The sequence below is a fragment of the Heliangelus exortis genome, chromosome 3 (assembly GCF_036169615.1).
Source record: "Heliangelus exortis chromosome 3, bHelExo1.hap1, whole genome shotgun sequence".
NCBI classification, from domain to species: Eukaryota; Metazoa; Chordata; class Aves; order Apodiformes; family Trochilidae; genus Heliangelus; species Heliangelus exortis.
In genome coordinates this window covers 108,476,660-108,498,999 of record NC_092424.1, presented here as the reverse complement: position 1 = coordinate 108,498,999, position 22,340 = coordinate 108,476,660, and the positions used below count along the sequence as shown (strand labels likewise).

Below are 22,340 nucleotides of genomic sequence, written 5' to 3'. Positions count from 1 at the left end.
TAACTGTTAGTCAGGCATAGCTCCAGGAATAGCAGTTTAAATCAGATTGCAGATTAACAGAGCTGAGAAACCAAAGGTTTGTTCAGTTCCTTCTGGAGAAGCTGTTAGACTATAAAGCAAGAATCCAGTTCCTGGATTGCTCCATCTCTTTTATGAGTCTCTGGAGAGACTCTGGGTTGAGTTTCTCCACCTGAACTCATACTGCCTTCCTCCAAGGTTTTGTGGATGTAAAGCAGAGCTATAGCAGCTGGGCATGAGAAGAAGAGACCAAATGAAAACCAGTGGTGCTGGGAAAGGATACTCACTACATATTGCATGAATGGATTGAAGTTTGAGTCCTGTGATGTCTGGCAGCATGCTGTGACCAGGAGAAACAGGCAGTGGAGACCTGCAGTGGTTGGGGATGGCATTTTGTCCAGTGACTTTGCTGTGCAGACTGAAAAGAAAATGAAGCAAAGGGATCAGCTGACTCACCCAGTAGGAAATACCAGCATGCTCCACAGAAAGAGTATGTTCAGACTTTTTCAGCACCCTCTGCCTGCTGGCTACATCTTATTCCTCTGCCACTGTCACCAGACTGTTTCCCTGGTATCTCCTTTTTTTTCCCCATTGGCTGTACCTACTCAAAAGGGAAGGGGAAAGAAATCACTTGGAGAGATCAGAGTCCCCAGCAGGTTCCTAACAGGGAGAAATGAGGTGCTGGAAATTTATCTGCATGAGAAAAGCTGACTTTGCATCTTCCAATATCGTGGTTCTTGGAAAATGCAGAGCCAGAGCATGAAGGAATCATTAGGAATTTTCCTTTAAGTGAGGACCTCTCCTGTTGCAGCAGGGAAATCTCTGCTACCAGCCATGTCTCACTCTGGAGAGGGTTGTGGCAACATCATGGGCTCAACCAGAGCTTTCTGTCTTTTTTTACACTTTGGATAACAAGGGGACAAACCAAGAGCAGTATCTATCTCTCTGATGTGTAATTTGGAGCTTTTAGTATACATCTCCATTCATCACACTTATCAAATAAAGTCTTATCAAGTAAATAACCTAGAACACAGGAGCACTGACACACCCGAGTAAAATGTGGTGCCTAAAATCAAAACACAGATAAAAAAGCCCTTTCCCAGCTCTTTAAAACCTAAGCCAATGTACTCATGCAGCTGATTGGATGATAAAACATAAAGGGAGAGGCAAAACGTGCAGAGATGCTTATAATACATGCTGACACATTTATGCAACCAGAGGGGATAGAGAAAGGGAGCTGAAGAACACATAAAAACATGCAGTTTGCTATGAATATGCCCTTTCTGACTATTCCTAACACAGCACTTCCCTGGCTGCAGAATTAACAGCTAGTAGAGAGATACAGGGAAAGGCAGAACTCAAGCAGATCATAGAAATAATTTTTAGAAAAGAAAGCACTGAAAAAAGTGTAGTACTGAACTGTGCCTGCATGGATAGTATCAACTTGATTACAAAATTACAATTTTAATTTTTTTTTTTTAATTGAAAAGGTGTCAAGAAAAACTCAGGCTCTGAAGGACTCTGAATCACAGAGTGAAAGCAGAAAAATCAGCACCTCCTGAGATGATACTGAACATTGGCAATGGCTGCCTACTGATGCTCCCAAGTAGGTAGGGGGCTTCACTGTGACTTTTCTGCTCAAAAGAACCCATGACACAGATTTATAACAGGAGCATGGTCTGTGGTCTCACCTTGTGAATGAAAAGAGAGCGATGAGCTTAGAGCCAAATAATATACTTGATGTCACCAGTGTGAATTTCCAGTAGGTATTTGTCAGCGTTTTTCATCAAAGGTGGTTCTTAGGGAGATTCATCTGCAGTGAGACTTCACCTGGGTAATGACCTGGTTAAAAGAGAGGAGAGAAATGTAGGAAGAAATAATTTGCTTTTCCAACAGAGAGATGCCATCACCAGAGCTCCTCAGGGATGTGTGTAAGGCTGTGTCTCTCCCTCTGCTCTCAAGGGATGTGGAAAAGGCAGTGATTAGTGGTGGAATTCTGTGGACAGCTTGAAATGGTTGAGATTAACAAAAGCAAAGTCTGCCTGTGAAGATCTGCCTGGAGATCTCAAGGTACTGAGTGACTGGCTCGTGGAATTCGTGAAATTCAGCACTTATAAGTGTAAGGTAGAAAGAAACTGTCCCAAAATTATGTATACTGTGATGGACTCTGAACATATATTACTCTAAAATGCGGTTTGGGGAAGTGTTATCTCTGGGGTGCAGTTAAAAAAAGGAAAAATAATTTTAAGATATTCTAGGGTTAGCAACAGAGGGAAAAAAATACCAACCAGAAACCTACAATGTAGATATTTGAATTGACCCACAGTCTGCTCTTATGCTCCTATACTGGAATAACTGGAAAGCAAAACATCTCACTGATTAAGATTTTTTTCCCACCTTAAAATCCATTGAAAAAGCTCAAAACTGTTCAAGTTTGTTGTTTTTTTAATTTTTTTGGGGGGTGGGGATGTTTTTTTTGATTGGTTGGTCAGTTGGTTTTTTGTTTGTTTATTTTTATTCAGTGATTGAATGGCTGGAAAAATTGAAAAAAGAACAAAAAAAGTTAGGGAAAAGTTTCTTCAGTTTCCTGGGCATTTCCATCAGTATATCCAGTATTCTACAAAAGAGACTATTTTGCAGTTTTGGAGACATCATCCACTGCTATGGATCTGGCTGTTCCCAAGACCAAGATGGATTCAAATGGATCAAGAGGGAAAATTTCCAAGTTATAAGCTTTGCCACAAGTCCTTGAGTTAGTGACATAATAGAAATTAATATAGATAATAGAAAGTCTAACAAAATTTAGATTTCTGACCGTTTGTATATGCAGCAAATGCTCTTAGCAGATGGTGCCATATCTTAATCTGTACAAAGAACTTGTATTTCATTGATAATGGAGTGATAAACCAGAATAAAAAGGAAAACAGGTCATTAAACAAAGTTTATGATGAGGGTCAGCAACATCTGCTACAATTTTACCTGTATCTTTTGCACTGTTCACAAACATGCATTCACATTCAAATGTTCTGGTTCAGCCTCTACTTTCAAATACAACCTTTGTGCAGCCATGTAGCTGAGGCCAAATGCCTCATTAATTCTATACATAATAAGCCATATAGAGGGCAACTCATGCAAATTATATCCCTGCTGCTACTCAGGCCTTGGTAGCTAGTTAAATTAAAAAAATCCCAAGATAACATCTAGAAAACCAGAACAGTAGCAAACAAATATCAAATAGCAAATGGGGAAAATATATTAATGTTCTTCTCCAATAATGTGGCTGTTCCCCTGTTGATTTAATGTCTCATTGAAAAAAGAATTGTTGTCAATTTTTCAGTAAGGAATTTCCCAAGTATTTATGTACCTTCTTTGGGTAAAACAGAAGCATTAATCATTTCCCATATAAACTGTCTCCTGGAAGGCAAATATTTGACTTATAAAGCACCAGAGAGCTAAAGAAGCCCAAGTTTGATAGCAAATCTCTTCTCCAGAGCATTCAGGCTAAAAAGTGTTTCTTAAAGATAAGAGTTAAGATTCCTAGAGGCATAGAGCAAGGTCTCACTTTGACCCAGGACACAGGTGATCTGTGTCCTTTTTACTTTTACAGTATGTTTCTCTTTTTCATAAACTGCAAACTAATTACAACCTCTCTTGCAAATCCACCCAGTACAGTAGTTACCATCCCATATGTTTTATAAAACAAAGAAGAAAACCAGAGACATAAGATTTACCTTCTCAGGTGAATCAGAGAGATTTTCTAATTACATCCATCTCAAGTATCCTCTACTTGCTACTACAGCCCAGGCTGCTCTCTCAAAGAGCAACAAAGACCCAGGAACTTGTGTAATTTGCTGAATATGTTTTTGCTGCCCAGAAAACAAGTCCTCTGGAGCCTGAACTCGCCTTTCAAGTGTGAGGCTCACCAGAGATGCCACTGCAGAAAAAAAGCCCCAGAAAATGCCAGAAGGCATTTTAAAAGGAGATATTTCCTGATACCATTCTTCAGGTAGAAGAAGTTCCCCTTCCACAGATCTAAGTCCTTCAGCATCTTATCAGGAGATTATCAAGTGGAATAACTTGTTCCACTGCTGTTACTCACCTGCTTTCTTGTAACAAAAGAGGGTGTTGAGGACTGAAAGCAGTAAAATCATGTGCTGTGGCTATGGCAAAATGTTTGTGGGCTTTGATTTAAACAGTAAGGGAGGGAAACACTAAAGTTTTCCTATCCAAACTGGACCATGCTCACTGTGGGCTGGAGCTGGCAGGTATCTAGGGATGTATTGTTGCCATTGGAGAAGATGCATGGAGATGCAGACCAACAGCTCTGATGGTTACTGGGGAAAGTGGGGAAGAGCAGAAAATTCCCAGAATCCAGGGGAAACTGTTCTGTTGTGTATGTTTCTACCTTGAACAAAACGTGGAGCCAGGAATCTACTGAACATAGAATCATAGAATCATAGAATCACAGAATCACAGAATCAGCTGGATTGGAAAGGAACTCTGAGATCAAGTCCAACCCTTGATCCACTACCGCTGCAGTTCCCAGCCCATGGCACTGAGTGCCACATCCAGTCTCTTTTTAAAAACCTCCAGGGATGGAGAATCCACCACCTCCCTGGGCAGACTATTCCAATGCCTGATCACCCTCTCTGGAAAGAATTTATCCCTAATATCCAACCTAAAACCTCCCCTGGCAGAGCTTAAGCGAATGCCCTCTTGGGAGCTACTTGGGAGCAGAGCCCGAACCTCCCTGGCTCCAACCTCCTTTCAGGGAGTTGTGGAGAGTGATGAGGTCTCCCCTGAGCCTCCTCTTCTCCAGGCTGAACAGCCCCATCTCCCTCAGCCCTTCCTCACAGGACTTGTGCTGGATCCCTTCACAGCCTCCTTGCTCTTCTCTGGACCTGCTCCAGCACCTCAATCTCCTTCCTGAACTGAGGGGCCCAGAACTGGACACAGGACTCAAGCTGTGGCCTCCCCAGGGCTGAGCACAGGGGCAGAATCCCTTCCCTGGACCTGCTGGCCACGCTGTTCCTGACACAGCCCAGGATGCCGTTGGCCTTCTTGGCCACCTGGGCACACTGCTGGCTCATGTTCAGCTTCCCAGCTCCCAGGTCCCTTTCTGCCTGGCTGCTCTCAGACACTCTGTGCCCAGCCTGGAGCTCCCCATGGGGTTGTTGTGGCCAAAGTGCAGGACCCGGCACTTGGCCGTGTTGAACCTCATCCCATTGGAATCAGCCCAACTCTCCAGTCTGTCCAGGTCCCTCTGCAGAGCCCTCCTGCCTTCCAGCTGATCCACACTCACCCCCAACTTGGTGTTGCCTGTGAATTTGCTCATGGTGGACTCAATCCCCTCATCTAAATCATCAATGAAGATATTAAACAGAACTGGGCCCAGCACTGATCCCTGGGGGACACCAATTGGATCAGCACCGTTCAGCGCCACTCTCTGGTGGCCTCCAGCAACTCCTAACCCAGCACAGAGTGCTCCTGTCTGAGTCATGGGCTGACAGCTTTTCCAGGAGAATGCTGTGGGACACGGTGTCAAAGGCTTTGCTGAAGTCCAGGCAGACTTCATCCACAGCCTTCCCCTCATCCAGGTTGCAAACAGGGAGCATCAGGCACCATAACAACCACGGGGCCTGTCTCTGAAGTGTTAGATTGGAGATGGTTTATCAATGAAACTTTTTTCCACAGCAGTGGCTTTATAAAATTTCTGTGGAAAAGCTTGTGATTAAACTCATTCTGGGGGGGGGATTAGTTTTTAACAGTTTATTAATTATTTATTATCTTATTTTATTTTTAAATATTTAATTTGAATGATCTAAATTATTTAATATTAATTTATATTTTATTATATATATTTATAATTAATATAAATTGATATTAATTTAATATAATAAAACAAATAATTTAGATATTTAAATATTTAGAATATATTTATATTATTTTATTGATTATTTATTAATTAATTCAGGACACAGGTCTAAGGAAAGAGTTCCTGTCTCCCCTCAGACCAGAAGGGGTTTCTGGAGATCTTGACTTCTCATCGGAATTCCATGGGGAGGGGATACTCCTGGGGTGGGCAGTTGTGTCCCAGGATTTCCAAAGCCACAGTGCAGGAGCTGAAGGCCAGGTAGGGCACACCAGGGCATCCCAAAAGGGCACTTATCTACAAGGTAAAAAACTGAGTCAAGGTGTAAATGCCACTGATTGCTACAGTGAAAAAGGGAAACAGAAGCAAAAACGTCAATAAAGGGCCTGATAAGGTGACATGGGGTTTTCTGTTCTACACTACTTCCCAAATATGTGACTTTAGGGCTGGTCACTACAGAGCCATGTTTCTAGATGACATTGTCTGTCTCAGGAGCTCAGGAGGGATGGATGTCATGGCAGAACTGGTCATAGCTTGGGTTGGCCTTAGTGTTAATTGTCACTTTCATGTCACACTGAGCTTGAATCAGGTCTTCAATCCTCTACCAGCTGTCTGTGATGGGTTTGCTGGTGGTGGCTCCATTTCTAACAGCCCTAAGGCATGTCCCAGCATTTCAACCCTTGCTTGGATCCAATTTTAGCAATATTTGCCCTGCAGCCTTTGCAGGTGCCAGCATGCCCAGGGAGGTTGTTTATTGCCCTTCCCTGGCAGTGCTGAAGGCCAAGCTGGATGGGGTCTGTGCAGCCTGGTCTAGTGGGAGGGTTGGATCTTAATGATCTCCAAGGTCCCTTCCAACCCAAACCATGTTTTGATGATTTTGTGATTTACTGCAGATGCTAAAGGGATGTTGTGACTGTAAACTGGTCTTCAACAAAGAAATCTGAGGATGCATTGTTCTTGGCAGCAGCAGCATGGCCTCACCCTGTTCTCCTTTCTGCAAACCTGCTCACCTACTGCTGCCCACAATGTGTTGAGCCAGCCCTCAGCCTCCCATTCTGCAGGGGTTTTAAGGTGATTAAATTGGCATGGTTGGTGCTGTCACTGCCCTTAGAGCTTGTCCTCACTATGGTAGTGCCATCAGTCTGGTTTAGTGCCCACCCAAGCTCTTCCAGGAATCTGAACTAGCAGAAAACAGAGGCTACATCTACAGCCCTGAACGTAGCCACTTCTCCCTCTGCAAGCAGGTTTTACTGCTGACCTCATGTTAGTGCCTTCCAGACCCCTCTCTGAGCCAATTTATCTCACTGCCCCTGCAGAAAACTAAACCAGTAGCAAAATGTCTGGATTGCTTTCATCTGAGCAAGTTTAATGAGCTCAGAGAAGGGCCCAGTGAGTGACAAAGTCAGAGCAAGGAGGGGAACAGCAGGGAAGGGGGAAGGAAGGGAGGTGGGCAGGAGGGTAAAGAGAAGGAGGATCTCTTCCATGCAGTTCAGCATGAGTCCATCCCTACAGAAGCAGCTTTTCACTTAGTGGTGTTTCTTTGCCTGTTTCCTTGAAGGCTGAGATAAGCAGCAGTGCCAGTACAGAGGAGGGGATGAAGGGGAGGGCAGGCTTGGCTTGGCTGAGATAAGTTACCTGTGGTGGATCCACACCTTCCACACTGACAGCCCTTGACTGGAAAGCAGTTCTGGTTTAAACCCTTCTCCCTGTTTTCTTTTGTGACTTGTTGGGTTTTGTTGGTTTGGTTTGGTTTGTTTGGGGTTTTTTGGTTTTTTTTGGAGAGGGGGGTGCATTTTTTCATGGTGGTTTTTTTTGGTTGCTTGGTTTGGTTTATTAGTTTTTTTGTTTGGTTTTTTTTAGTTGTTTTGTTTTAGGGGTTTTTTGTTTGTTTTGTTTTAGGTTTGTTTGTTTGTTTGTTTGGGGTTTTGTTGTTTTGTTTTTTGGGGGGGGTTTGTGTGTAGCTTTCTAACAGCTTTAACCAACAGTACCTTGAATGGAGCAGGAAAGAATATTAGCAAAATATTGAGTTTCCTCAAAAGGGTCTTTCTGTGTAAGACACTACATCATCAAACTGCAGCTAAAAAGTATGAGAAGTCTTGGTTCACTCTGCAGGAGAATGTGAAAACTGGGCAATGGCAGAGCATTAGGTATGTAATCAACTTGCTCTGTGAGCACAGGGGATGTTCTGATCATCCTGCTGTTTTTTTCCTGTCTACATCCATCATGTGCTGTCATGTCACTAGAAATGCTGACACTTCCTGGATTTTGAACTTTTAAAGTTTCAACCCAAGAAGCCTTTTAGTTGAAATATCTGGGACTGCACTCAAATAGCCATCATGGGCTCAGGAAAGCAAACAACAGATATGTCAGGAGATGTCTGCTCTGAGCAAGGAGCACTCACACAAAACAAGGCAGAGCTGCACTGATCAGGCAACTCACTGGAAATGAATGTGCTGTGCCTAAAGCATGTGAACATCTCTCACATTTCATGGACCAGGATAATGTTCCCACATAAGTGCAGCATGAGAGGTATTGTTCAAAGCAAAAATAAATGTGGAAACCACTTAAAAATGAAGGGGCAATGGGCACAAGTTGCTCCTGGGGAGATTCTGAAGCAGAATATTTTTCACTCTGAGGAGAGACAGACACTGGAATGGTCTCCCAGGGGAAGTGGTTGATTCCCCCACTTTGGAAAGTTTTAAGTCTCAGCTCGATGAGGTGCTGAGACATCTTGTATAAATAATATTACTAGAAGGGTTGGACCAGATGATCCTTAAGGTCCCATCCAACCTGACATTTTATGATTCTCTGATTAAACAAGATCCAGCCCTTCTGACTTGCTCATCTTCATTCCAGTCCTGGCTCTTAACACTTTGGTCTCATCTGTAGTATTTAACCCAAACAATTTTGGGCCATCAAGTCCCACTTGTATCCCAAACTCAGAAAAAGATGGCCAAACCTCTAAGAAGCTGGATGCAACACTGCAGGTTCTTATAACATTTACTGTTATCCTTATATTTGAATCTGAATTTTGCATGGTCAGTCTATCAGAGAGCTGTGTTTTAGAAATAGAAGCACAGAACAAACCCCAAGCTTGTCAGAATCAACAGGCAGATTACTCTGAGAGAAAAAGGTCTGGGGGTGAATCTGGCAGCACTTGGGACTTCATTTATTATCTCACATGACTTTATGCAGTTTTGCCCACCTCAGTCTTGCAGAAAAGAATCCGGAAGGAGTCCTAGCTAATTGCTACCTAAATCCACTCAGCATGATGTTTCTGAAAATAAGGCTAATCCCACTCTGAGGTTTATTAGCAATTATTTTTAATTTAAGGCCTGGAAGGTAACAAAAGTGCTCTACTTGGTGTTGCTGGTGCCTTGGCTGGGATGCTGTGTCCGGATGTTGCTGCTTTGGAGAGCATCCAAAAGAGAGCCCTGGGAGGGCCAAGACATGAGCAGTGTGTGACCTTGTGAACAAGTTGAAGGTTATTTGGTTTAGGTAGGGGAGGACCCAGGAAGGGACACAGTAACAGTCTGTCACTTGGTAAAGGGAAGACATAAATGTTCCCAGAGAGAGCTGGGTGAAGGGTGATGGGAAATGACACAACCCCAAATGTTTTGGTGGATTATGGAAAATGTGTAACTAAAGGATAGAAGCATAGAATTAGGCTGCCACAGTACCCTCCCATGGAGGTTTTAAAGAACAGGTAATAAAATTGCTGCCACAAAAGCTTCTGCCTCTGTGTCAGTTTGTGGTGATGGGACACCAGACAGATTGTTTCTTGACCTCTTCCAAGTATCTCTTTCTTTTTCTCCACACTGCTTTAATTTCTATGCAATTAATGAGTCCAAGGAGATTCAGAAGAGGTGAAAGAGCACTGATCTGTGTACTGAGAGCTGTGTTTGGACTCTGCTACATCCATTCTTAAGCACATTCATTAATTCCTTTCCAGACCATGCCAGCACATTCCCACTTGCTTAAGGACAGAGGAGGTCTACAGCCTTATCAAGAGTTCCCCCCAAAAATTTGTAGAGAAAGGCTCTGGTTCACACCCCCCCTTACACCTCTTCACATTTTCCATCCTTGTTTAGGAAGCATATACTTTTCCTTCTTCATCTAATGATTTTAAATTCTTCTCTTCCTCTAAAAGCCTTCCCATGAATTGCTGATGACTGATTTACATACTCAAATACATGGAAAATGAAAATAATTTAATCCCAGCTATCTGCAGAGCAAGCTTAAATGATAACTATGACCAAGCAGGACTTTCTGCAAGAAGAAAATAACTCTGCAAGACCCACGTTTGCAGGGCACAGAAGCTGGAATAGGAATCACTCATCCAGATACCTGACAGCAGAGAAATTCCTGCCCAGCTCAATGGCCAAATTGTTGCATCCTTTGAGCAGTTCTAATGCTCTGAGAGCAGCTGACAGAGCTTTCCATGAGCTGGAATTTTTCAAGTCCCTCCCAACCCAAACCATTCTATGATTTTAAGAATTGGGCAGGGCTTTCTTTTTCCCTCAAAGTGACTTTTTCAGTTTGATTTCTGCTACTGCTCTTTTCAGCCTGGCACATTAATGTGGCAGGGAGTGCCATCGCATCCTTTTAAACTCAGCTCGCAAAAGAAAAGAAAAAAACAACAAAAACTGCCCCCACAGCCCCCTGAAAATGAAGCCTCTGCTCCCACAGATCCCTTGGCTCACCATCCAGCTAAGCCCTTGCAGCATGCAAGGCACAAAGCCGGATTAACACAGTTCCTCAAACATCACAGAGAAAGTACCTCTCAGCCTTGTTTATTGCCTGTTTGATTCCTTATCACCAAGCAGCTTGACTTGGAGTCCTTGATTAATTTGTGTTTATTTTCTTTTTGTTCTCAGTCAGATGTGTTATCTAAGGTCAGCACAAATTCCCCCTGCCCCCCCCTTTCCCTTCCAGCCAACTCTCCCATGAAATATTGTTGTGCCTGGGTGTGTGTTTCTTAAAGTCATTGTGTGTTTTATGTCTGAAACAAACATTGTCTGATCATCCAACTTCTTACGCACTGCCCAAAGGTCATGTTTTATGCACAGAAAGGAAAGCTCTTCTGTTGTGCCTGAGGAAGAACAAACTGGAGGGTCACTGAAAACGAGAACTTCAGCTCCAGAGATTGAGACTCTGAAAAAAAATGCTCAGTTTGGAAAGGGTAAATCAGGGCTCAGCTGCTATAAGCTGCTGGACAGCCTTGTGCCAGCCACCTGCCTGCTGCCTTCACGCCTTCCTCTCTCCGTGCATCCTTCATCATAAAACTTTGATCCAAAATGTCTAAAGGGAGGCAGAGCTATTTTAAGCCACAGGAAAATGCTGGCACAGGAACAACTGAGCTTAATTTAGTTCAAGAAGGATATAGCCCAGCTTGACAATGCAGAGCAGAACAAACGCTGAAGAGGTGAGGTGACTGATGTGCTAGAGGGACATGGGAACTCTTTAGCCTTAGACAACTGATGGGGAATGTAAAAGTGATGCAAGGTGCTACAAGGCCATGGAGAAAACACACCATCCAGTTTGTTAATTACAGACTAAATCTGACCCTAAATAGTGGCAGAGTCAAAGGAAACAAAGGAGATACAGACCTCCTTGCTGCTGGATGTGTGATGTTTTCCTGGGTTTTTTTATAGTTTACTTCATTTTGTGTGAGCTCAGCAGGCCTTTATAGGCTGGTAAATAACACTGTCTTGTCTGTGCCTCCAGAAGTCCCCGTGTCTCTGACAGCCAGAGATGGAAAGAACCTTCTGAAGCTGTGATGCTACAAGCTTACTTTGCTTCTCTGAAGTTCTTCCCTAAAGCCTCAGCTGTAGCCCAGGTTAGATAAAAAGTGACTGGGCTAGAGGAACCTTGGATCCACCCAAGTGCAAAACTTTTCTTGGCACTGAACCACTGCTGCTCATTAGAAAGGCTGGGGAATAGTCTCTCAGAGTGAACAATGGTGGAAAACCACAGATTTAAATGTATTTACAGTGAGGCTTTAGAAACTTCCTTAACCAGAATACAGGAGGCTGAGCACACAGCGGGGTCACAGTGTCAGTGACCCAGTATTAGTCTTATAGTCCTGAGAGAGGGTCAAAAGCTGGGGCAGTGGATTAATATTCACCTCACAAAGAATTCTGATGGCTGAAGACTTGTGGCTACAGGATTTGTTTGTTATCCTCTTCCCACTGTGTGAGCAGGTGTGTTCATCTGTACTCCTGCACCAGAGGGCCAAACTCCCAGAAACAGAATATAGAAATGTTTTAGGCAACAGGAATGAAATGTGTCTATCTGGAATGGCTTTGTGAAGATGGTTAACTCAGTGTATCCTAACAGGTAGATTCCTGTATCAACTTATATTTCAGCATTCATTTGTCCTTCACCAAAGAAGCCACTCCAGAGTAGATGGTTCTTATCACAGAATGGCTTTGGTTGGAAGAGACCTTCAAGATCATCCAGTCCAACCCTTGACCAGCAGTGTAAGCTCACCACTAAACCATTTCCCTAAGGACCAGGTCCACACACCATTTAAATACCTCCAGGGATTTAAATACCTCCACCATTGCCCTGGGCAATGTTTGACAACCCTTTCGGTGAAAAAATTTCCTAATATCCAGTCTAAACCTCCCCCGATGTAGCCTGCAGCCTTTAGTTTCCCTCATCAGTTATTTATAGACATTGACAAGATACCTTTGTGGTTTTCCTTTTCCAGCTACACAGTCCCAGCTCTCTCAGCCTCTCCTGGTATCACAAATGCTCCAGACCTTTAATCATCTTCATGGCCCTTTGCTAGACTCACTCCAGTATTTTTATATCTTTCTCATTCTGGGGAGCCTGGTAACTGGACACTGCTTCAAATGCATCCAGAACTGTGAAATGTTGCCATCAGTAACTCTGGTATCAAATGAGAAATGTTGTCCCAAAGTCTCTAGAAAGAAGACAAGGCCGGGCAGGCTACTGAATGTGTCTGCCTCTAAGAAAAAAAGAGAGTGAAAATCTGGGGGTTAGACAGAAGGATAAAGTGGAATCAGCCTCTGCTGAGTGAGCAGAGGTTACCTGGGTTAGAGAACCCAAGCAATGAGCTGAGAGTGTTTATAGAAGCAGTCTGGCCACCAGATGTGAGCTATCAAACCCTGCTGCATAATACAGCACAGCAACAAGATATTACTTCTGGATTTGGTACAACCAGGTGTTTCTGCACCTACAAGGCCACAGAAGCCATGAGCTATGTGGACATCAACTCCCTGCCAAAGATGGAGATATGGGCTCTGAAGAAAAGGTAATCCTCAACAGGCCTTTCCTCCCCCAGCACTTAGAAATGTCTGTAAGTGCAGGTGAACTTTGGTACTCAGCCCCAGGAAAGAGGAAGCCCAGATGTCCAGTGTGGCATCTTCCCAGAGAAGGCATCTTTACAGCTACCCAGCACCCAGGACTGTGCTCATGTCTTGCCAAACGTGGCAGACTTGTTTCCCACCTTTCTCATTCCTTCAGTTAATGCTTGGCCAATACCTATTGGAGTTTATGTTCATTCATGTCAGAAAGCCCTCCCTGACCCAGCAGATTGCTGTTCTCCACTGATAAGCAGCTAAATCCAACTGTGAACTGTTCCAGGAGGGCCAGGCTGATGCACTGTCCCAGATGATGTTGGACATGGTTTTTTTTTCTTTTGTGAGTTGAGTTTAAATGATGCGATGGCACTCCCGGCTACATTAATGTGCCAGATTGAAAAGAGCAGTAGCAGAAATCAAACTGAAAAAGGCATTTGCATCAGCACTTTGAGGGAAAAAGAAAGCCCTGCCCAATTCTTAAAATCATAGAATGGTTTGGGTTGGGAGGGACCTTAAAAATCATCAAGATCCACCCACCCTGCACGGGCAGGGACATCTCCCAGCAGACCAGGTTGTACAAGGCTTTATCCAACCTGGCCTTAAACACCTCCCATGCAGGGGGCATCAACAACCTCTCCAAGAAACCTACTCCAGTATCTTTCTACCTTCATGGTGAAGAATTTTTTCCTAATCTCTAACCTAAATCTGCCCCCTTTCAGTATAAAACCATTACCCCTCGTCCTATCTCTACCCTCTCTGGTGAAAAGTCCCTCCTCAGCTTTTCTGTAGCCCCTTCAGGTACTGGAAAGCTTCTATAAGGTCTCCCTAGAGCTTTCTCTTCTCCAGGCTGAATGACCCCAATTCTTTCAACCTTTCTCACCCCCTTCCTGGAATTTCTTCCTCCCCTCTGCTTGGGAGGTTCTGCTCAAGTCCAGTTAAAGGTTCCCAATTGACCTTTGTGCTGGAGTTTTGCAGAAGAAAAAAAAAAATTAAAAAAAAAAAAAATTAAAAAAAAAGAAAATGTGAAACAATGAGTTCCAGGCTACTATTCCATCTGTTTGGACATAGCTGAGCACCATGTTTTGAAAGGCTGTGGAAAAGCACAGGTCAGCTCTGCTAGCTGGGGCGGGAGAAAGGGTGTAGCCATGAACTTTCCCTTCTTCTCCTCATCCTTTTTGGATGCAGTTCTTAGAGAAAGGCCTCTCCTGCATCTAGCATTAACAAAGGAGCTCAGCAGTGTGCAAGAGCAGGGAAGGTGGAACTCTCCAGGTACTCCCCTATCAATACAGTGAAGGTCTAACAACATCCGCTCAAGTGGAATTTCCATGGGCTTCAATGAGTTTTGGATGAGGTCCCTAAGTCAGGCCAGCCACGGGTTACTTCTATAGACTGGAGTACTAGAAAGCCTGATGACTGCATGTTTCCTGCTCATTTCATTTTATTAACCTCAGGCTTTTTTTCCTGTTATTGCTGGGAGCACAGCTGGCTGTATGGGAAGCTACTGCAAGTTGTGTAGGTGTTGACCATTTGGAGTCTGTATAATCCTGCCCTGGACAGCAGGAGTTTCCTGACTGAGGGTCTGGCCTGTCACACCCAGCAACAAAAATGTAGAAGTACAAAATAGTATCTACCTGTTGCACAGAGAATCATATAAATGGAGGGAAATCCCCTGGATGAGTGAAGGCAAGGCTCTGGTGCCCATACCTCATAACTCCCTTCTACAACAACCAAGTCTGAGAGAAAAAATAATGGTTCATGTTTTGTTCCACTGATCTAATTTCCAGCCTTACTATTTTTGTAGTGATCTGTCTCCCAGAGCACAGGATGACTCAGAAATTATAAATAGTGCTAGTATTTAACTTATTAAATTTATAAACTTATTTGAAGGTTACACTAGTCTATGATGTTTTCAAAATAAATGGAGCTTTCTTCATTGTTGGCATTAGGTGTGAGATCACTACAAGATATCATCAACCAGTTTGTTTTAATAATATTCAGAACAATTTAGGGAATATTAGACTCCAGACAGGTGCGTGGCTTGGAGAAAATGGCATCACAGTTCAGACTGAGGCCAAGGACGATCCAGCCTTGTGAGACCCTATGGAGCATGTTTGGCTCCTGAGGTGTAAAATCTGACAACTTGCACTTGACAGGAGGTTTGGTTATGACCCAGAACTGAGCTGAGGGGATAAGTACCATTCCTCAACCCCCAGAGATGCCTTCAAAGAGCTTAAACAAACACCTGTCATGAGATGTAGGGCTGGAGCAGATGCCCTGCTGAGGTCTCAGTTAGTGCCAGGATTCACAGAAATTATTCAAAGGACAGCATGGGCCAGGGGCTGTTCCCATACTGCCCCACAGCCTAGCTGTCTGGTTTTATAGGGAAAAAAGCGAGTTCAAGCACATGGAGGTGAGCTGTACCCTAATAGATCACCTCAGGGAACAACTCCAGCCTTTCATGCTGCACTGTTGCTGTTGCTTGCATTTCTCCAGTCCTAGCATGGCCTAAGGTAAAATGCACATTTCAAGATGAGGAATGTTCTTCAGTTTCTCTGTCCTCAAGAGGATGAGCTTCTTTCCTAATTTTAGTGGCATCTCCCATGGCAAATCTTCAGAGACAACTCTGTTTTTCTCTTTGGGCCATTTAAGTCTTAGTTCAGTAGGAAACTCCTCTGCTTCAACACCCACAGAAGCATCTACACTTGCATGAGGGACCAGAGAAGCCTCCCTTGGCTTCTGTCAGATGGATTAGGTCTTAACCAATTTTGCTACTAAGATGCTATGATGCTGAAACAGTGCTGGAACCACCTTTGCAAGGCTGCCCAGAAAGAAGGCATTAAAGAAAAGAGCAGGCAGCTTCTGAGACAGATTGGTATTGATAGCATTGGATACCTCCCCTAAGGGGTGGTACAGGTAGAGAGGGTTGGAATTGTTTAGGCTGGAGAAGACTCCATAGAGACCTTAAAGTGGCCTTCCAGTACCTGAAGGGGCTACAGGAAAACTGGGGAAGGACTTTTTACAAGGGCATAGAGTGAAAGGATGAGGGGTAGTGGCTTTAAACTGAAAGATGGGAGATTTAGGTCAGACATTAAGAGGAAATTCTTCACTGTGAAGCTGGTGAGACACTGGCACAGATTGCCCAGGTAACCTCTGGCTGCCACCTCCCTGGAAGTGTTCAAGGCCAGGTTGGATGGGGCTTGGAGCAACCTGGTCTTGGAGTAACCATAGAAGGGGGTTGGAACTAGATGGTCATTAAAGTCCTTTCCAACCCAAACTCTTCTTTGAGTGTCCTTACTGAGGGAAGGGGTCAGTGGTTATGAAAGGCAATTGGACTTCTTAAGCCAGAGGCTTGAAACAAGACAGATAGTGAGAGGAATGAAGGAAGGAAGGAAGGAAGGAAGTGCCATCAGTTCTGCTTTTACAGCCAGAGCCTTGAGGTATGCACAGGATCTCATCCAGGATCTCAGCCAACCCAGATTTTAGATCCCCCATGCAGGACTTTAAATAATTTCTCTCTCGAGAAGGAAAAGTAAACCAATTTCAAGAGCAAGGGGCATGCTGTGAGCAGCCTGTCAGAAGGCACGTAGGGACAGCAGAGGAATGAAGATGGCTTTCACACACTCAGCCTGATGGCTGTCGAGGGCCAAAGCTGTGCTCAGAGGAGCAAGCCTGAGCAGGAACTGGAGTAGAGCTTTTCCTCTGTGCATGAACAATTGGGGGAAGCTCTGCCATTTGGAGGCATTTCCGAGGACAGTAAATTACACACTAGATCACAGCTCTATTATGTTTTTGGGGAAGGCATTTGGAAATTAATGTTTCGATTAAAGTTTAAATGGGGAATCCACACAGCTCTGCCACTCATGGGCATCCTCAAACCAAGCCTGCCACAGCATTTTCGCTCCTGTTCAGGTGGGTTTAAGCCAGGTTTGGGTTGGCAGCAGCCAACCATGCAAGCAGACCCTTGCTATCTCTGTGCTTCAGCTCTCTGCTGCCAGCCACAGATGGTATCAGCTGTCCCTGTGAAGAGAGAGGACCTGGGGCAGCAATAACCCATCAGTGCTTGTGGTAACAGCCTGGAAAAGTGAGAGCTGTAGGAATACCTGGAAGGGAAATGAGACACAGCTCCCCTTTCAGCCAGAGGAAAGGACCTCACTGATAGGAGAGGTCTGTTTCAGGTGGCCTTTGAGAATTTCCTAAACCAAACATTACTTTGTGTAAATCAGTTGATTGATGTAACACAGGGGAGCTACTGGGTTGGTTTTTTTATTTTGTTTTTTTGGGCTTTTTTTTTTTTTGTTGTTGTTGTTGTTGTTGTTGGTTGGTTGATTGGTTTTGGGTTTTTTGTTTTTTTTTGGACTGGAAAAAACCTTCTTATTTCTCAAAAGTGGTCCATTAGAAGGTGTCTAAGAGCTGGGCTTCTGTGTTGAGTTGGCCCTGGCCTGAAGCTAAGCACCTTCCCAGTTTCTCATGTATTCCCCACCCAGCAGTGGGACCTCTGGTAAGGCAAAAGTGGAAAAGCTAGGGAGATAAGTACAGGTTAACAAGGGAAGGAAAAAGGAAAGGCAAAACAGTGAGGTGAAGGTGATCACTCACCACATCCCACAAGCAACCAGATGCCCATCAAGTCTCCAGGCACTTACACCTTGGAAGACAGCCCTGCCCCTGTTTTTATTGCTGAAAATGATGTTGGATGGTTTGAAATATCCCTTTTGTGCCCTTGGGTCAGCTTTCCCAGCTGGGTCTCCTCCCAGCTACCAGCCTGCTCACTACAGAGGCAGAGTGGGGGGAAAAAGAAAAGCCTAATGCTGTGCAAGCACTGCCAGCAACATTCAAAGCAATGGTGTGATCTCAGGGTTGTTTTAGCCACAAATCATGACCACAAATCATAACAGCACTTTATGGGCTGTTATGAAGGAGGTATCTGATTACCAGACAGACCTGGTCCTGTCATCTTGTACAGCTTGGTCTCTAGTGAGGGTTATGATGGAGAGGGGAGAGTTTTGGGGCAGAACTTATTCCAAGCTTCCTCAGGGAATAACTGAAGTTTGGAGAGAAGATATGGATGGGCAGGGTGCAGAAATGATGGGTGAAGGTTACAACATCCATGTCAAAGGATGGCTGTTGGAGTGAAAACTCTTACAGGCCACCACCACAAGCAGACCAGCACTCAGAGTGGGTTGCAAATATGGTGAAGATAGTAAATATAGCAAAAAATTCCTTTAAAAAGTTGACTGGTGCAGCATTAAAACATGCAAATACAGCACTGCAATTATTAGACAGCCTGGCACAGGGAGCTGCCTGCTCTGCAGGGACTGATCTTTCCAGCAAATATGAAATGGATCATTCCTCCATCAGGAAGAAACAAGCAATTTTCTGCAAGCTCTTTCCTGCACTCCCTGATCCTGCACACCCACCTCGTGCCTTCCATCACACCCAATTTCCTATTACAAATCCTCCACCCACTGTAGGGTCACATCACAGCCCCCCACCCAGCACTGGCTCAGTGCTCTCGGAGGCAGCACAGACAAGGGGACAAACTCCTGCTCCATTACTGTTCACATTAGGTGGTGGATCAGGTTAGATGATGGGTGATAACTGCCCAGAGGCATCCTGAGCACCATGCAAGGTGCTGTTTTGAGGAATAAACTCTGCATAACCCATGGAATTACAGTGGGTCAGCTCAGGAGTGAGATAACAGTCCTAAGGAATTGTTTCATGGGAAAATTGCAAATAATTTTCTGGAAGGAGTTTGTTTTTTACTTTATATTAATCCATTTTGGTCTTAAAAAGCCACAATTCTTACATTAGACTGAAAATAGTTCCAGCAGCAATCCCCTTCACTTTCAAGTGCAAGTGCACTTCAGTTAAATGTGCACACACAGCCCCAAACCCAATGCCATGCTCACAAATAATGCAATTCACATCCCCCCTGGCCTGCTGTAAGCCCTTGTTTCTTCCTACTGAATTTCAAGAAGGACGTGGACGTGCTGGAGAGTTGGGGTTATTCAGTCTGGAGAGGAGAAGGCTCCAAGATGACCTTATTGTAGCCTTCCAGTATCTGAAGGGGCTACAGGAAAGCTGGGGAGGGACTTTTTAGGATGTCAGGGAGTGATAGGACATGGGGGAATGGATTCAAAATAGAGGAGGGGAGATTTAGATTGGAAGTTAGAAAGAAGTTCTTCATCATGAGGGTGGTGAGACACTGGCACAGGTTTCACAGAGAGGTGCTGGAAGCCCCATCCATCCCTGGAAGTTTTTAAGCCCAGGCTGGACAGGGCTCTGAGCAACCTGAGCTGGTGGGAGGTGTCCCTGCCCATGGCTGGGGGGTTGGAACTGGGTGATCTTAAAGGTAAATTCCAGCCCTGAAAAAATTCTACGATTCTATGAATTGTGACCATGAAACAGCAAGGTGGCTTTCTTTATCAAGTTGAATGGGTTAAAAAAGGAATTCTAGTAAAGGCTGCACTGGTCTTTTGTGTTGTAACAATGAGAGGAAGCTCTGCCTAGTTTGAGGAATTTCCCACGTCTCCAATTCAGACTTTGGAAAACTGCTTTAATAAAGCCTCTCTAAGAGGTGTTAAAAAAATAAAAATAATCAAGGAGATTAGGACAAAGATAACTTCCCAGAGCTTACGCATGTTCTGTTTGTTTGTTTTTTTTAAACCTAGATCACCGGTGGCAAACTCAGAGGAATCAAGGGAAGCTAAATAATGACAAAATGCCAAGTACTCTCATCGAGTTCCTCCTGAGCTGGCTGAGCCATTACTGAATTCAGTCAAGTGTCACTGCTATACAGATCCTAAAGATTTGCCTCTACACTTCCTTATGTATCAGACATGGCAAGACAGATTAAAGGAAAGAAACAGATGAGGAATTTTCTGGGTGAGAGGAAAATCTGTGGGTTGAGAAATGTCATTTTCACTGTGTGACAGCCGGTGATGGAGCAAGGAGAAATGGAGCTTCAGGCTTCCGAATTCCCAGTCACCTTTCCCTTGCTATTCCCTTGCCTGACACCAGTTCAGTGACTCCCACAGAACTCACTGAAAGCAAGCATTCAAAAAATGACACCTTTCTCCCCCAAATCTAAAAGCTCCTTCATGTAGGTGAGCATCACTCTCTCACTCAGAGAAACAAGGTTGTGCAAGGTCACACCACAGCTCTATTTTTTTCTGAATCCCGATCATTTAAGCAATCTGTGGGTACTGCAGCACCAGAGATGTTTGGCTGGAGCAGGACTCTTGGGGCTGTAGAGATCAATGGAGGTGAAAACCTCAGAAATCATCCCCTCACTCCCCCCAACACCGAACAGTGGCAACAGCTCTCCAACATGACACCATAAAACTGGCTTTCATTTAAGCAGCTCAAAACACAGGTAGAAAAGGATAGAAACAAGAAAAATACACAGTATTGATCACAGTACACAGCAGTGTCTCAGTCTGTAGCCATGGGTACCTCGAGTCCCTCTCCCTGTCAGCAAGCATCACCTAACATGAGACTGAAGGGGGATAAAAGAGATTGCTCTTAAAAGAAACAACCCCACCACTTGATACAGCTGACAAAAGTACAGTGCCTGTTACCTGCAGTGGGAATCTTGGATGTTGTGAGCATAAAACAAAGTGAAAAAATTCCAAATGCTATCACAGTGATCTCTTGGGTTTTTTTTTCCTGAAACTACGTAGCATGCCTTAGGAGGTAAGAAATGGAGTCCTGATAAACACAGTATTTCAGTACTCATCCATCTTTACCTCAGCAGCCCTGAGGTTCAATTAGATCAGTCATAGCCTCTGTAGAAATTCAGTAGCCAAGATAACAGCACTTTGTCAGAAGCTTGAATGGTGTAAGTCGTACCCTGAAATACCAAAACCATCCTCCAGAAAACTGGCAACTGATCACCCCAAGGTGCAATGGGTGCTGGTCACTGCTCTCCCAGTAGCAGCCTGCATCAGGCTGTACCCCCATGCCCAAACCTAGCCCTGAAAATTCCTTCAAGCCATCCTCACCTCTTAGGTAACACCCAAACACCCCCCGAAGAGACCGATGCTCCGTTTCACACACATCTTCCATACCTGTGGGACAAGTGCTGGTCGTGTCCAAATCTTTTCCAAATTTGTCCTCTTCTCCTGGGAAGGAAATTTCTCATCCAGGTGTCAGCTCCTGCCTCAGTCTCTGCCCTTTGTTTTCCCAAGAGCTCAGACACACCTGCCTCTCCACGCCTGCTGGTTGTTGGGATCCAGGGTTTGTCTCCTTGTTTTCTTTTTCTTTTTGGACCAAATTGCACAGCCTGCCACCAATTCTCTGGAAGTGAGAGAGAAAACCTTTTGGCTTGTGGTGATTTAATCAAGCAAACCCCGTGACCTCCCTTTCCTGAGATCAGTGGGAACAGATCCCTTCTCCACCAGCCCGGGGTGGAGTTGTAGCTAAAAAACAGGAGCCTGAAAGCCCGTGCTGGATGGGCAGGGCAGATCTTCCTTCTCCGTTTGTTGTAGCAGAGAACATGGTGATTCCTGCTGGTCCCAAGCACGGAGATGACCTCTGGCCAGGAAGGAACCTGAGAAATATTTTCTAAGCAATTTCCTGGAGCAGGGGGGGGGGAAAGTAGATGGAAGGGACACTTGGGTGGGGGGTGCACACAGAGCATAGTTTTAAGACGAGGAAAACACTTTTTTGGTCATCAGGGGTGTGAAAGTAAAAGAGATTACCTTTTTTTTTTTTTTTTTTTTTTCCTAGGGCAAACTGTTCTAAGAATTCTAAGTTACACTGATAAAATGAAGGATGCTGTAGTCATCACCTTATTTTTGTCTCTCCTGGCTTTGCACCATCTCTGATCTTCCTGCAAGACCACACACTACAGATTGTGACCCAGCATAAGCCCATCAGGTGGCACAGGGCATGTCCCATCCGTGATGAGCTTCTCCTTCTTGGCTGTAGAAGCAGCTGAGGACAGTCCTCTTCTTTTCAGGGTCTGAGTGGAGTGAATCTGGACCTTCTTTCTGAAGATATCTTCAGATGGGAAACTGTACATAGGACCCCCAGACTCTACATCATCTAATAGCATCCTTCTTTCTGGACAAAACAGGAATTTATTTTAGTGACTTAATATCTCCTCTTAGGATCACTTT

The 22,340-nt window shown here is 44.4% G+C and overlaps 1 protein-coding gene across 9 annotated transcripts in view; it reads right to left on the bottom strand.

The window, feature by feature from the left end:
* Positions 1–21,726, bottom strand: part of ADGRF5 (adhesion G protein-coupled receptor F5) — a 50,069-nt gene extending 28,343 nt beyond the window's left edge. For 2 of the 9 annotated variants that reach the window (XM_071742091.1, XM_071742100.1), the window contains exons 1-3: positions 21,288–21,726; positions 1,710–1,860; positions 306–436 (exon numbers count right to left, since the gene is read on the bottom strand). In XM_071742091.1, coding sequence (XP_071598192.1) covers positions 306–410 — 105 coding nt within the window. In that variant the 5' untranslated portion in view covers positions 411–436; positions 1,710–1,860; positions 21,288–21,726. Of the gene's footprint in view, positions 1–305; positions 437–474; positions 620–1,709; positions 1,861–3,749; positions 3,847–4,117; positions 4,271–21,287 lie in introns of those variants that run through there. The other 7 variants (XM_071742092.1, XM_071742098.1, XM_071742097.1 and 4 more) reach the window with 7 other exon arrangements.
* Between the last annotated feature and the right edge of the window lie 614 nt (positions 21,727–22,340).